The sequence below is a fragment of the Thamnophis elegans genome, chromosome 5 (genome assembly GCF_009769535.1).
Source record: "Thamnophis elegans isolate rThaEle1 chromosome 5, rThaEle1.pri, whole genome shotgun sequence".
In the NCBI taxonomy this organism is placed as follows: domain Eukaryota; kingdom Metazoa; phylum Chordata; class Lepidosauria; order Squamata; family Colubridae; genus Thamnophis; species Thamnophis elegans.
In genome coordinates, this window is record NC_045545.1 from 59,769,063 (window position 1) to 59,783,608 (window position 14,546).

A 14,546-nucleotide genomic window follows, 5' to 3' on the forward strand; every position below is an offset into this window, starting at 1 on the left:
AGGAATAGGATTGTCGGGGGAGGCTGCCTGAAGCTGTCTATTGCCAGCAAGGGAGACTTCAGCACCGTCTCTGATCTCTTCTGACTTTCTTTCTCGGCAGCAGGTGGTGCCTGGGAGGGAAAAGGTGAGTGTTCAGCTAGCAAGGGAGGGGAAAACAAACCCCGTGGAGAAAACGCCAGCGATAGAGAGAGCCCGGTCCCAACCCTTTGGCTGGGCTTGATTTCCCCCCACCCCCACCCCCACTCCACCCACAGCCTTGTCTTTGTGCCTGGGAGTTTTGCCCAATGAGAGTCCAAGGAGGTGTCCATCTCCCCAGCCTGCCCCCAAGCCCACCCCTCCAGCTTGTCCTCCTCATCTTCATTCCCAGCAGATGCCGGTCCTTGGGGCTGCTCCGCAAACGCTCCTGCCAGTCCAGGCGACGGCCAGTCTATCTCAGGAGGCAATCAGCCGGCCAGCCCAGCAAGAGGCCGCCTACCCTGGGGTTTAGGCTAGTTTGACTTGGTCTCCTTCTGAAGCCATGCCTAACGCAGCAACCCTGGGAAAAGAGTTGTGACTCCCGCCTTCAGGGATAACCTAGGAGCCGCCTCCGTTTGCTTTTCCCCACAACCTGCCCCCCCCTCACGCCGCACCACAATTGGAGATCCAGGAATCCAACTTCATCTCTTGGTGATCTGGGGCTTGTTCTTTCCTTCTCCGCTTCCCGCGAAAGAGAATTATGCTTGGCTCAAACCGTCTGGCAAGCTCCGCTAGCATTGCCAGCGCTCCCGAAGCCACCAGACGAGCGTCCCAGGGCAGGCCAGTCCGCTCCCGCCTCGCTTTGCCTTTGCTGCTGACTCTGTTGATTCTCACGCCGCGGGTGGACTCATCGTGGTGGTAAGTCCGCGGGGGTGGGGTGGGGGAAGCGGGAGAGGGAAGGGACGCCTGCCCGGAAACTTTCTCTCGCGTCTGGCTAGAAAGTGAGATGCGGCAGCTGACTGGTGGTGCTTCAAGTGGGCTCAGTTCCAAGGTGTTTTTGAAATGTCACAGCTGGTGATGTGTTTTTTTTAATGGGGGGTGCGCCTGATCATATGCAGAGCGCCTGTATTCTGAGATGGATTCGGAAGATGGGGAGGGTTCTCAATTACTCCAGATCAATCTGCGGGGCTGTGAGCTCCGGAGACCTGACCCCTTAAGAGGCAGGAAGTTCCTCTCCCAGGCACGCTTGGTGATGGGACTTGGCAGCTTCCACGGTTCTCGGGAGATGCGTGGACAAGGAGAAGCCCACGCTTCTTTTCCGAAATCCGTCGACCCGAGAGAAGCTGTCTATAAAACCGGGCGAAGCTTGGAGTGGAAAGTGGGCTGAGAATTAGGCAATGGACCAGCCCAAACATCTCGGAAAAGGAGATGCGGGCGGAGGAGGGCTGTCAAACGGTTCAGGCTTAGAAACAACACGGAGTTGTGCCCCCGGACATGGGCTGCGGTCCCTTCCTCTCCCATCACCTGAGCTGGGGTTCGGAAACTCTAACCCTAACCCTAACCCTCAATGCCCTGAACCAGAAATTAACCAAAAAGATCGGCTTTGGAGGACTCATTCAACACACAAGACCTAAACATGCTACAGGTTCATCGGTTTCGGCCCACAAAACTGTTGGGGCTCTACAGTAGTAGGCGATTTTCATCGGGATGGCGGGATCCAGTTTCTTCTCTTCTGGGTCGCCTCCCGCGCTCCAGAGCCTCCGCTTGACACCAAAGCCCGGGCCAGCGCATGAGTGATGCAGCCTGCGGACCCCTGCAGGACCCCCGCGTGACTCCTCACCTGTGAAAAGGCCTGAAGGCCCCGAACGGGTTTCAACCTGTAGCAGGACCCCGTGTAGGCAGCGTCTGTACCCCCGAAAGAAGTCCCTTTACTCTTGCCAGTGGTATATTAACCATTAAGCAGACTGAGCACGTGGTTAGGGCACCAGGCCCAAGGGGGCATCCTAAAGTTGTGGGGGGGGGGCATGAAGATTTGTACAGTGTGTACAAAGGAGGGAAGGGCACCCAGATTTGTCAGTATTTAGGACACCAATGAGCCTGAATCCGACACTGACTCTCGCCGGATCGCATTTCAGGCTTTCCTTACAAGAGAACGTTCTTCCTACGTTCCCTCGGAACCAGCGGAAGTTCAAACGAATCCAGGCGGGGGGGGGACAACTCCATCCCTTCATTCGTGGGATCAATTGCTAGCTTGTCAATGGCTCCGCCACTTTTCCTTGGAGCCACCTGCCTCGCTCCCACCCCAGAGAAAGAGAGAAGTGGGGGGGGGGGCGGGCGAGTGGCTTCCAACTCGCGCTAAGCCGGGAAGGTGGTGGCTTGCTTCAGTGTTGCTCAACCTTGGCAACTTTGAAGATGTGTGGACTTCATCTCCCAGAATTCTGGGAGTTGAAGTCTACACATCTTCAAAGTTGCCAAGATTGAGCCACACAGGCTTACTTGGTTTGCGGCTGCCCATTCCTGGCTTAGCGCCACGTACGAATATAACCACGGAACGTTGCACTGACTGTCCGGTTAACCGAATCCTGCTTTATCTGGACGCACTCCACACGCTGCCTGAACCGTAATCGAAATCAGGGCCTCTCACGCGAATAAGACGTTGAGCTGAAATGCGGTTGCCCAGCTGAGGGCAAAAGCTTTTCGCGGGAAAACTCACCGGGGAACAGGCCAAGAGGGCGCGAGCATGGGACGAAAGGAGCGCAATTGACAGCAATTGTCTGCCGAGGCCGCCGAGCTGAGGCGGGCGAGGGTGGCTCTCTTCGGCCTTTTCCGTCCTGAGGCGGTTTCTGCTTCGAACTTTCTTCCCGCTATCCCAGAGCTTGCGCTGACCTGTGGTGGTCGAGAAGGGTGGGATTTATAACACACCTGGGCTCTTCCGCCCTCTTCCGAGCGAGCGTTTCTGCCCTCAGCGTTGAGGGAAGGGCGGCTATATCAGCCGCTCCCGAAACATCGTTTTTCTCAGCCCTCTTGGACCTCCAGGTCAGGCGGCTTCGGCGATACCCAGGGCCTCCTACGACGGAGAGGGCATCCCCTCCGAAGGGGCTAGAGGGGCGTTCCAGGCCTCTCTGCCCAACTCTCGGAGCTGCCGAATGCCACACCTCGGCCCGTCACGGGTTGGCGGCAGAAAGAGCGCTTCGGGGCAAAATCGCTTCCTCTGGAAAGTCTTTTTTTTCCATCGGTTCCTCTGGAGCTGAGCGGGCGCTCCGTCTCAACCTGTCAGTCTGCCTCACCCGGCCTTCTGGCGGCTGCTGCTGCCTGCATGAGAGACGCGGGAGTTGCCTTCGCTGAAGAAGTGAATAGGCAATTAAGCTCCCAGTTGGAGGACTCTGGCAGAAGCGGGAACTTGTGTGCAGCACGGGCTCTTCTCCCAAGGCTTGTTAGTTGCGAAGTCGTGTCCGACCCATCGCGACCCCATGGACAACGTTCCTCCAGGCCTTCCTGTCCTCCACCATCCGCTGGAGTCTAGGCTCAGTTGGGAGTTTCTCTTCTTTTTCTTCTTCCTTCCTCCCCACTCAGGCCTTAGCGTGGAAACCACCTGGGCCGGCCAGCGCTCTTCTAACTGCTATCCATTCCTAAGGCCTCTTGCGCTGATATTGTTAATTCTCTACATAGGCAGACAGGCGGAACCTTCAGGTTCCTTTTCCAATCTCCCTAGTTAGGAGGCTTTTAAAAAAAAGTTCACATTTCACAGTTCACATTAGGCTAATATTTAAATATACCATCATTTTGGCTGCTTATTTTAGACAACTGTCCAGTACATTCAAATGTTCAGCAATTTATCTGCAAGTCAATTGTAGATAGATAAAGCTCTGTGAAACTTAGGTAGGCATTGTAACTGCAACCGCCAAGTAGGCGTAGCTATCCTGAACAGGTAAAAGGCTTGGGAGGGGGAGGAGAGATGGAAAATGACTCTTGCCTTGAAAGTGACTTGCCAGATACTAGATAAGGGGGCTGATGATGGAAGGCAATTGCTCCATTGGGATAACAGCATTTAGCGCATATGTAGAAATAATTGAAAGTGGGAGTTCAAGTTTTTAAAGCTTAAAATGGGAGCTTATTCCAACTAGATTGTAAAGATTGAAAATTGAATGTCATTGTTTTATTGCTCATCATATCATATGAACACTAAAATCATAAGTAAATGATGCTTAAGTCAACTATGAAAAAGTGAGTCATATCTATTCAGTTCCTGTATTTCATTGTTTTAGCTCACAAAAGTATGTTTACTCTGGTTTATTCCCAAGTAAATATTGCAGTTTAATCTCATTGCATGCAATGGTATATCTTCCCAAGTAAATTGGTTCAGAGTACATAAAGAGGGGTTTTTTTTTCCTTTTCAATTTACGGAGGAGGGGAAGCACTTTGCTTACATACGAGCTTTCAATTTTAGAAATCTATTCCTAATCAAATCAATTTATGTGTTCGTTGTCGGCATTTGAAAAAGCAGATGATGTTAAGTCAGAGAATCTGAAGAAGTTCATTTTTATCATTTAATCAGGGGTCTGGAGAAAAGGAGAGGGAAGGATCTAACTTAGAGTAGTGATTCCAAATTCCTTCCCTATAAATAGCAAGGGGGAGGGCAAGTCAAATTGTAGTGCCTTAAGTATTATTTTATTAGATGGTGACATGTTTATCTTGTATTTATAAGTTCTTGTGTTGTAAAGTCTTCGCAGAGCAAAACAGTTTGCATCCTTCTGCCATGTTGAAATCTAGGGAATCTGCTTCTCCAGTTTTATGCTTAAACTTTATTCAGCAGACCCAAAGAGGCAGTTTCACTAACATCACAGTACCAACAGTAGGTAGACTATAGTTTCATTTGATTTGCCAAAGCTTTGAGGGAAATGACGCTTGACCTCTCTACTTGTGCCTAGAGAAAATGCTAGTCCTTTTCTTCCAGCATCTTTGTGGAACTAAATCCTAGTGCATACTACATTGATTTTGGTTCTTACTAAGAGAAAATATCTACTACATGTTTCTAAACAGCAAACAACTTATGAATTTTCAATTATATCAGGAATAGCATGGATTGATTCACAAATTCTGTATGAATTGTAGGGCTTCTACAGCATGGTGGTTTCTATATAGACTGTGTGCATGTATATCCTAACAATTTTAAATGAATATTAGCTAAATCTGTATCTTAGTTTTTAAAAAAATGTGTGGCAGGTAAATTCTATGGATTAGTTACAGAAGACTTAGCTGGGAAATGCTATTTTGTTATATAGTGCTTTATGTTTTGAAATGCTTCTGCAAACAGGAAGAGAATGGTGACTTATAGAAAGTACTTTAGAATACATTAAAAATTAATTAACAAAAATTATAATCTTACAATAAAATCTCTTTCTGGCAATTTCTTTTGGTGGAACACAAAAATGCAGGGTTAATTGAACAATTTCATTGAGTTTAGTATGGGAAAAGATTACAGCCTTAGCAGTTAGATCTCAAAGGTAATCCTTAGTTATTAACTACCAGAATAATTGGTCAAAGAGAATTGAGGCACAAAATTTGCATCCTTTTCACATTGTTCATACTATTTGATCATATAGATTGATTAGATGAAAGAAACAAATCAGCAAATCAAAGAAATCTTCATTGTTATGTCAAGATTTATCATGCGCATGGATGTGTACTATGTGTAAATGTCTTGGCATTATTTCAAAGTCTACCTTCATCAGTTTGTACTAAATGCTGTTGAGATATTAAAATATTGCTTAATTGTTTAAAAAATTCTGAAATTAGCAACATGTTTTTAATTATTTGTGCCTATGTAATAAATGAAAAGAAGCATGCAGACAACTGGAAGGTACCAGGGGCCTGCTTCTTCTCTAGTTAAAAGGATTTATAGAATCAAAGCTGATAAATAACTTCTTGTCAGCCATTATTACTAAGACTGAATAATACAGAGACAAGCAAAGGATCAGAATTATACTAAATTATACTAAAACATCATCGTATATTCAAGGCAGTCAATAAACATTTTAAAGATCTGCCCTAAACATTGGCCGCAAGCACTGTTTTGGGACTCTTTGGAGTAGATTAGAGCTACAGTATGTGGCTTCCAAACATAATCTGTACAATAAACAAGCTTGGTGTAAATAACTAAGTAGAGTTTACTTGTAGCTGAAAGTAAAATGAGCAATTACAGACTAGGAGACCATTTTAAAGCTAAAAGTCTTGAGTCTCATGCAAGCACATATGTTTGAGACTGTAAAAACACCACACACCAACAGGAATGCAAATACATTTCCCCACCTCACATATACTTTCTTTCTTTCTTTCTTTCACTCAGCTGTTTAACTGAAACCACTGCTCCTCAATGTATCCATATTTTCCCAGCCTACACGAGAACAAAGATCAAATTTTCTTGAATATGTATTTTACAATGTTCAACTTTCGATAAAAGTGCATAAATGTGTATAATTACAATCACCATGACATGTACAGAATTGCCAAGATCCATGGTAATGATGATGTGATTAAACCACAAATTAGGGACCCAAGAGTATTATCTTTATTATGACAATGAACTAGGGTTATAACTGAGTTGCAAAAAAAATGGCTATCTAATGCTGTCCAATCACTTTGTAAGCAAAATAAGATTTAAATTGGCACCCTTCCAGATTAATATATCATATTCCAAGCAGTAGGATAAATAATCAGGAATAGCAAATAGAAAGGCCAAGTATTAAGCAGACTCAGAGAGTTAATTTGGTTTAATTCTCAAGGCACCAGGTTAGACACTAAGGAAATGTAAGTTTTAATCTCACCTTAGGGTTGGCATGAAAGCCAACTAGGTAACTTCAGGCCAGTCATCTTTCTTAGCCCAACTATTTTATAGAATAGGCCAAGGAAACTTATTGTGGGGAAAATAGAAAGAGGAAGGAGTATTCTGTGTGTTCACTACCTTAAGTTATTTATAATAAGGAAACTAAATATAAATAAAATAATAATAATATAAGTAAACTAAAATATAAATAAAATAAAAAGGCTCAGATGAAGCATGGTAAAAATACAGGGTTGTTATCTACATGAAGGAAATAGTGTCCAATGATCATCACAAAAGTGAAGAGGGGACTAATAAGATTCACAGTCTGCAGGAGAAACAAGGACAGATAGAAAAAGGGAACTGAACAAACTAGCTATGTTTTTGGCTAGCTTTCTCTAAGCTAGCATGCCCTTCATACTTTAGGACTGGAAAAGGCTGCTATTGGCTACTCATATTGCTACACCTATAAGAGGAAGATCTTATGGACAGATAAAATACCCTACCATTATGCTAAATGGAAGAGAAAGATTATCACCAAAAGAGATTATGATGATGGTTACAGTTCATTATTATTATCTTTATTATTTTAGTTTCTGATTGCTTTATAAATTGTTTTGAAAAGATAAGTGCATTCCCTAAATTATAAAGTTCATTTGGAATTTCAAAGTTCTTGATAACTTCAAATCATCCATCTCTCTCCATCAAATCCCCAGAACTTCCCAGGGCAAAAGCATCAGAATTATGACAAGCAGATATGGCAGAATTGAGGATTTTATATGGCTGTAATTGGGGACATTGGATTCTCTGGTTTAGAGTCCTCCTTTGGGACCAACTTATCACTTCCTCAGTAGCATTGAAGTCCAGTTGCTGCTATTGAATGTCAGGTTAGTCTGCAATACATATACCCTTAACCACTATTGTGTCTGAGGTGGCCAACTTGCCTTGAATTCTAAGTCCTGTGCATTTTGGATCTGGTACCAGCCAAGACATCAAGGAAGGGGAGGGAGGGGAGGGGTGGGGTGGTGGTTGTTATTCATGAGTCACTGTTGACTTTCAGAGCCTCTGCTTTGCATGTAACCAGTTACAAGGCCCTCTGATTGAAATTGAGGTTGCTGCTGGTACACTCCTTATCATCAACCCTGCCTGAGTTCCTGGATTCTGTTGCTGAAATTTAAGAGGTTCCTGTCCCTTACATTTTCCCATCTGATTTTCTTTTTACAAAAGAAAGGGCAGGTTGTATAGAGGATATTCAATTCTTTTTTTTAATGATGATGTGCTGAAAGTCTTTGAAAACATGAATATTCTCCCAGTCTTTGTCATAAGGTAATTGCTCAACCCCTTAGGTTTTTTTGGTTTGTTTTATTTGGTTTCATTGTATTTATCTTTACCTTTATTATTCTTGATTTTAAAATGCAAGCTTCCTGGAGTAATTTAGAGACCCTGGTCCTAGTAGTAGGTTGCAGACAATGTAGACTGAATAAAATTGATGGATGAATCCTATATATGTAGTGAATCCTATATAAAAGTCTAGCAGCGGCTATTGTGCTTTTAAAATTTCATATACAATAAATTGCAGAACCCCAGGACACAATAATAGATATATTATGTTTGTCTTTTATTGGAATTATTTGAAATAGTTTTAAAATCATCTCTAGGTGCAGGGTTCATTTGGAGTCATTTAGAAATTAACTAAATGCCAACTGTGAATATATTCTTTTCCTATGTAGCCATAATGTTATAGAAAATTCGCAAACAATTCTGACTTCAGGGACTCCCTTAACAGGATGAGTTGGGGGAATGCTTTCAATATTATAAAAATAAGTTGTTCTAAGTACAGTATGTTTAAAACTGTTATAGAATGAAGGAAGAAGAAACAAATGTACCCCTCACTGAAATTAAACCAGGTGATTCCAGTGTGTGACTTGCAGCAGCATTAGTTTTGAACTGTAATTGTTCATGAGTAAATTAACATTCCAAATTGTAGCAGGCTAAAATAGCACCATTTCTATAAAAGCTTAACAAAATATTAAGGGTTTGATGAGGTAGACTACTACTGCTTTTATGGAACACTTTGCATTTCAGAATGCTATTTAAAATGGACATTGAAAGCTCAAAAAGCATTTAGGTGCTTTTCAGGGTTTCACATGCATATTGCAAAATCCATCATGTCTTTTCTCCAATCAATCTAGGACCAGCAGCTATAAGCAACTGAATGATTCAGTTGCTGAATCATATCCAGAACTCCACTACTATAATACTAACACGTTGCCCTTTCCAAGTCAATGGACAGGGAAACTAAGAAAAATGTGGCCCATTGCCTAGCAATTGATGAGTGTTTTCTCCAGTTCTATGGTCCCCATGTCAACTTTGGTCATCTGCCAAGGGGAAAAAAAACAGTCAAAACCAACATGAAGTTGGACATTTTAAAAAAATGAGAAGCTTTTACTAAACTGACTAAATGAAATGAGGTATTTTAAAATAATAATTTATTAACACATTTCTTACTCATGTTTATTGTGCAATGTGGGAAAAGCACTTTAAGATTTCCTGAGAATTTTACTATCAAGGTTCAGAGGCAAAATGGTCTTTTGAGTCCTACCATCATCACTAGTTTCTTCCCATAACATATTGTTCTCCAGTTTGGTCTAATGGTTAAGGCACCAGACTAGAAACTGGAAGACTGTGAGTTATAGTCCCACCTTAGCCATAAAAGACAACTGAGTGACTTTGATTCAGTCACTCCCTCTCAACCCTGCTCACCTCACAGGGTTGTTATTGTAAGGAAAATGGGAGAAGGGAGGTGCCTGGATATGTTTATTGCCTTGAGTTGTTTGTAAAAATAATAAAGGCAGGATACAAATAAATAGCATTTAAAAGTACAAATAAATAAACAAAAATTAAAAATGAACAATAAAGAAAAAGGTGTGAAGAAAGTCCTGGAAAAAGTCCATTGGGATCATATTGTAATTAACTTTACTGTATCTCATGAAAAAATATCAATCAATTTATTTATTTTATTAAATTTATTGACTGCCCATCTTACCACCAGGAACTCGGGATGGTTTATAATATCAATTTAATCATTTGAAGTACACTGAGACAAATTTTGAATGGGGTCCCCTCCTTTATTCATTCCCTTGAAAATGCCTTGATTACTATAAGATTAGCATTTGAAGCACTTACTACTTTATGGGGATTTCAGCGTGGATAGTGGATCACTTCACAAGTCAAACTAAACCATAATAGAGTTCCTTGGTTTTGATTTAATGTATTGAGTGAATCCAGCTGCTTGTGATTTATTCAGAATGGCTAAACAACTGTGGTATGATATGTGAACTCAGCCAATGTGTTTGGTATCAAAGTGACATGATCAGATAACATAGCTAAATTATTAGATGAAACCATTGTGCTTCAGGTGACAAATTCTGGGAAGGGAGAATTATCCTGCCTCTAATCTTGTAGTCTCGAGCCCAAAGTGACACTATTAATCTCAACATACCCAGCCTGCATTTGAGGATCTTAATGATCAACCAAATAATGCAAAGTGGTCTTGAGGGAATTCTGATTCCAAATTGTTGAATGCCTTCTATGTCAACAGCAAAGCCATGAATTTGATTTGATAGCTGAAAATGACAAGGGTTTCCTGAGTTTTGCAGATGTGGTCTTCCTAGCATAATGCATAAAAAATAATTCATTTCATATATGAGATATTTAACTAGCTTTAAGCCTCTAAATAACTTCCTGCCAACCTGTTTAACCACTCATTATAAAAAATTCTATATATCTTCTTGGACTTCACTAATACTAAATCAGTGGAAAAAGCTGAAATGTATCAACATTTAACTATGATGTGATTATATGTTTAACATTTCTTCTACAGAACACTATGAGTTGTGGTTCAGAATATAGATCACAAAATACCACAGGCAGTAATCTCTGTTCTAACTCTGGCAAAGAGCAATACCACTGACATTTTAAAAATTATGTGTATGTGAAATTAGTCTTATCCAACACAAGATTAGCAGAATGTGGGAGGACAAGAAGAAAGGAATTTTGGTACATGGAAGCAATTCATTGTATCAGTAAAGAATTCTTGATTTCACTGAAAGGTTACTTAAAACAGGATTGACTCAGTGTAGGCTGATTTCAACTATGATAGTACTGTAATGGGATTGTGCAATCACACCATAGCACATCACATACTGACCATCCTGCATTGGCAAATACACTTAGTTCTACAAGCAGAAACAAAATGATTCACGAAAGAGATAAGATATCCCGTTAAAGATACTTTTTTAAAAATTTAATAAACCATATAGATCTTCCAAGTGCAGTAATCTATTTGCAATACAGGCAGACAAACCATCATGATCATTACCACCAGTCAGAAGTTGATGGCTTAGAAAAGGATTTCTTCCCATATCCAAATTGAAAAGCTTTGTTTTCCATTTTTTTAAATGTTTACACTGAAAATTGACTTAGCTGCATTTGTTTTCATTGGGGTTTCAGCGAGACTCTGAAAATACAACAAGAATCATAAATAATCTTCTGACTCCAAGTTTAAGAACATTTCTTTAATTGTATCTAGCTGTGCATAGCTGGCAACTTAGACATGCCTTTTATGGGGCCAAAGAGATCTTTCTGTGATGATTAATGGTTTCTTAATGGGTCAGTGCTAAACTTATGGCAAATAACTTCTCTAGAATTATAGATTATTTTGGCAATTTAATGAGCTAGTTCCAACTGTCAAATTTGATCCTAACTCTAGATAGAAACCATTAGTAAGTAACAATATTTTTCCTGTTCTTCCAAAATTTTGTGACCTTCACTGTGATAGCAATGCTGTGTGGTTTATTGTAATAATCTAAACTCACTTTTCACTCTCAAGTATGACGGAAGTACCCATCCTTCAATACTGAAGTAAGATCAAAATGGCAATTAAATTTGTTTCTGTATATAAAGAACGGGTCAGATACTACATTGTCCTTGGCTTCTAAATACAGTGGAATGTTCTGCTATATATTCCTGGAGATGACTTTGAATCTAAGCTTGTTCTGAAACTTTCTGCCATAGTTTCTTACCATAACTATAGACTTCTGGTTTTGTTCTATGAAAAGAACAAAAGTATCACATAGTATTAAAATGGCTGATTCATAATTACTCAGACATAACATGTATGGAATGGAAGACTGAATCATGAGAGGTACCTGCCACAAGCATCACTTTTTGCTGTAGAGTAGGTGAATGTAGACTCAAGATTGCACGTGGCCCTGATAACCTTGATCCTCCAAAGATTCCTATTGAATTAGACTTGAATGTAATCACATTTAATTTCCCTTTGTTCCTATTCATTCTTTGAAGTGAAGCCTTCTCTGAAAAACCAAGGGTGGCCCCGCAACTTGACTGGTGCATCTCTATGCCATTAACTCTGCTGCTTTCTGGGACAAAGAGCATAGGCTTCCTGAGTGTGGAAGAATGCATCCTATGAATTATCTGCTTCTTTACTGCCACATTCACTGAAATGTATTTAACTGACTTCCTTTCATTCTATTCACTCTTAATCCAACAGAACTAGGTAAATGATATTACTAGGTTTTGAGATGAGGGGGAGGACCCCAAAACTCGTTACTATCTCATAAACTAGAATGGATAGCAAGTACCTGGGGTGGTTGAATGGCTGAAATCTTTTGAGATTCATCTCAAGGAACATGTTTGCTCTCCAGGAATCCATGCTTGCTGAGGTTTAAAATGAAACGTATGTTGCTGAGTAAATAGATGGCTGTGTCTGATTGTTTTGTTTATCTAAGAGGCAATTTAGGATTCTCCTTGTTTATTGGAAGAATACCCAGAAGATTCTTACAACAAGATTTTTTTAAAAAAACACAACTGTGATGACATGTGACAATTTTCTTCTGTTATCTTAAGGGCTGCATTAAGGGCAGCCTGCATTAAGGGGCCATATAAAGAAGACGTTCTTGGCTAGCCAGCCTATCCAGATTTGCATTGATAACTCATGGAAAAAGGAAAGGAATGGAAAAATGAAACATTTCCCTTATCTAGATCTATCTAATGTAGATTCTTTTATGAAGTGCTAAGCATACAGAGGACAGGGAAAAAGAGAAGCAATTGTTTTGAAATAACTTTTAAGTGCTTCCCTGTAATCTCAAAATCAAACTTGACAATGCAATAAATGTGTTGTGTTAAACAACTATTTTCTATTTATTTAAAATAAAAAATCATGGCAGGGAGAAGACTACAACTCAGACTCTGGTATGCACAAATTAACCCTTTCATGCATATAGCAATCCAGTTTAAAATTGCAACTAGAGTTTTCACAGGAAGGAACTACAATTTTCTTTTGTCAAGAAGTTGAACCAATCTTTCCTGTGCATTAGAATCTGAATTCTTATCCTTTTCCCCCATGGCTGCTACATAGATCAGAGAAATTAGATAGGTGAAATGCAAACAGTATTTCATGTCTAATTCGCCATTCAAAACCATGTATAAAGCCCAGGTCCTGCTATTCAGCTGCAAATAATCATTCCATTATAATGCTGGAGATGTTTTCTATATTTTTTGTACCTCTGGGCTTCATACATTATATTTGGATTAGGTGAAGAATGTACTACAGTATTATAAACTGGGTTACCTCTAATACTTTTTCTTCCATATCAGGTCTTCTTTCTATACTTGCAGCCATTATTTGTTTAATTCCTCGCCATGGGAGTGGGAGTATAGTATAAATATTTAGTATGGTCAAAGACAAGCAATACACATTAATTTTTACAATATATTAAAAAGTACTCACATTAAAATATATTTAAAAAGTATTGACATTAAAAGTAGATAATAACATACATGTTCTCAAATTGTTCAGGTCACTCCCTGGTTTATGTGAGTGAAAAGCCGATAAGTATGGGTGTAAATACAATGGTCCAGAAATTTTAGAGATATGTCCAAATAATTGATACAAGATGAGAACTATACTTCTGTAACCATTTTTTTTCCTTGTGGACATTGCAGCAACATAGAATTTTGCCACTGCATACGTGGTAGCCGGGTTTGGGTACTGGAAGAGAAAGCCTACATAAAAATTATCTGCACACACACACCCCTGGCAATCTGTTTAATAAGGGGAGAATATATTCAGACCTACAAACTCTGTATAGCTCACAGTGTAATAGAACATGTGAGATATTTTCAACTTCTCATTTACCACATATGCAAACCCGTTCTGCTATTGGTGTTCTCTTATACCTGCCCTGGAAGAGTGCTGAAGGAAGAATGTTAAATCTGGCTCTGAAGAAAGCTATTTGGTTTGGGAAGATCAGGTCATTTAGATATCTTGCTGATTCCCACACTCTCTGTTTGATTCTGTCCCTATTGTGGGGAGGCAACCTATTTAGTTGTTCTTGGAACTCCATGTCCTCCATTCTGTTGATTAATACTTGCTTTGCTTGGTCAAAGCCTAGAGACAGTAAGAATACCTGTGAGAGCCCATAAGAGCCCAGCTTGTGATCTATTGCCTGTTTCCAGGGGGAGGGGAAGTTGTCAGTCAACACTAGTGGGGACAATCCCTCTGGAAAGAAGTGAATTTTAAGCCAATGAATGATCATCATCTTCCAGGCTCTTACCTGAATTTGAAGCATGCCTGTTTCAATTCTTAACTGGGCACTTGCAGCTAAGATGGCTCTCAGGAATTTGGTTTGTATGGTTTCTATCAAGTCTTTCTTTGTAAGGATTCCTGTTTGTGCACCATATAGAATTT

General features: G+C 40.6%; 1 protein-coding gene across 1 annotated transcript in view; it reads left to right on the forward strand.

The window, feature by feature from the left end:
• The first annotated feature begins 380 nt into the window (after window positions 1–380).
• WNT2B (Wnt family member 2B) overlaps window positions 381–14,546 on the forward strand; it is a 44,479-nt gene continuing 30,313 nt past the window's right edge. Inside the window, exon 1 of the mRNA XM_032218252.1 lies at window positions 381–873. Within this exon, the coding sequence (XP_032074143.1) occupies window positions 716–873 (158 nt within the window). The 5' untranslated portion in view covers window positions 381–715. The remainder of the gene's footprint in view (window positions 874–14,546) is intronic.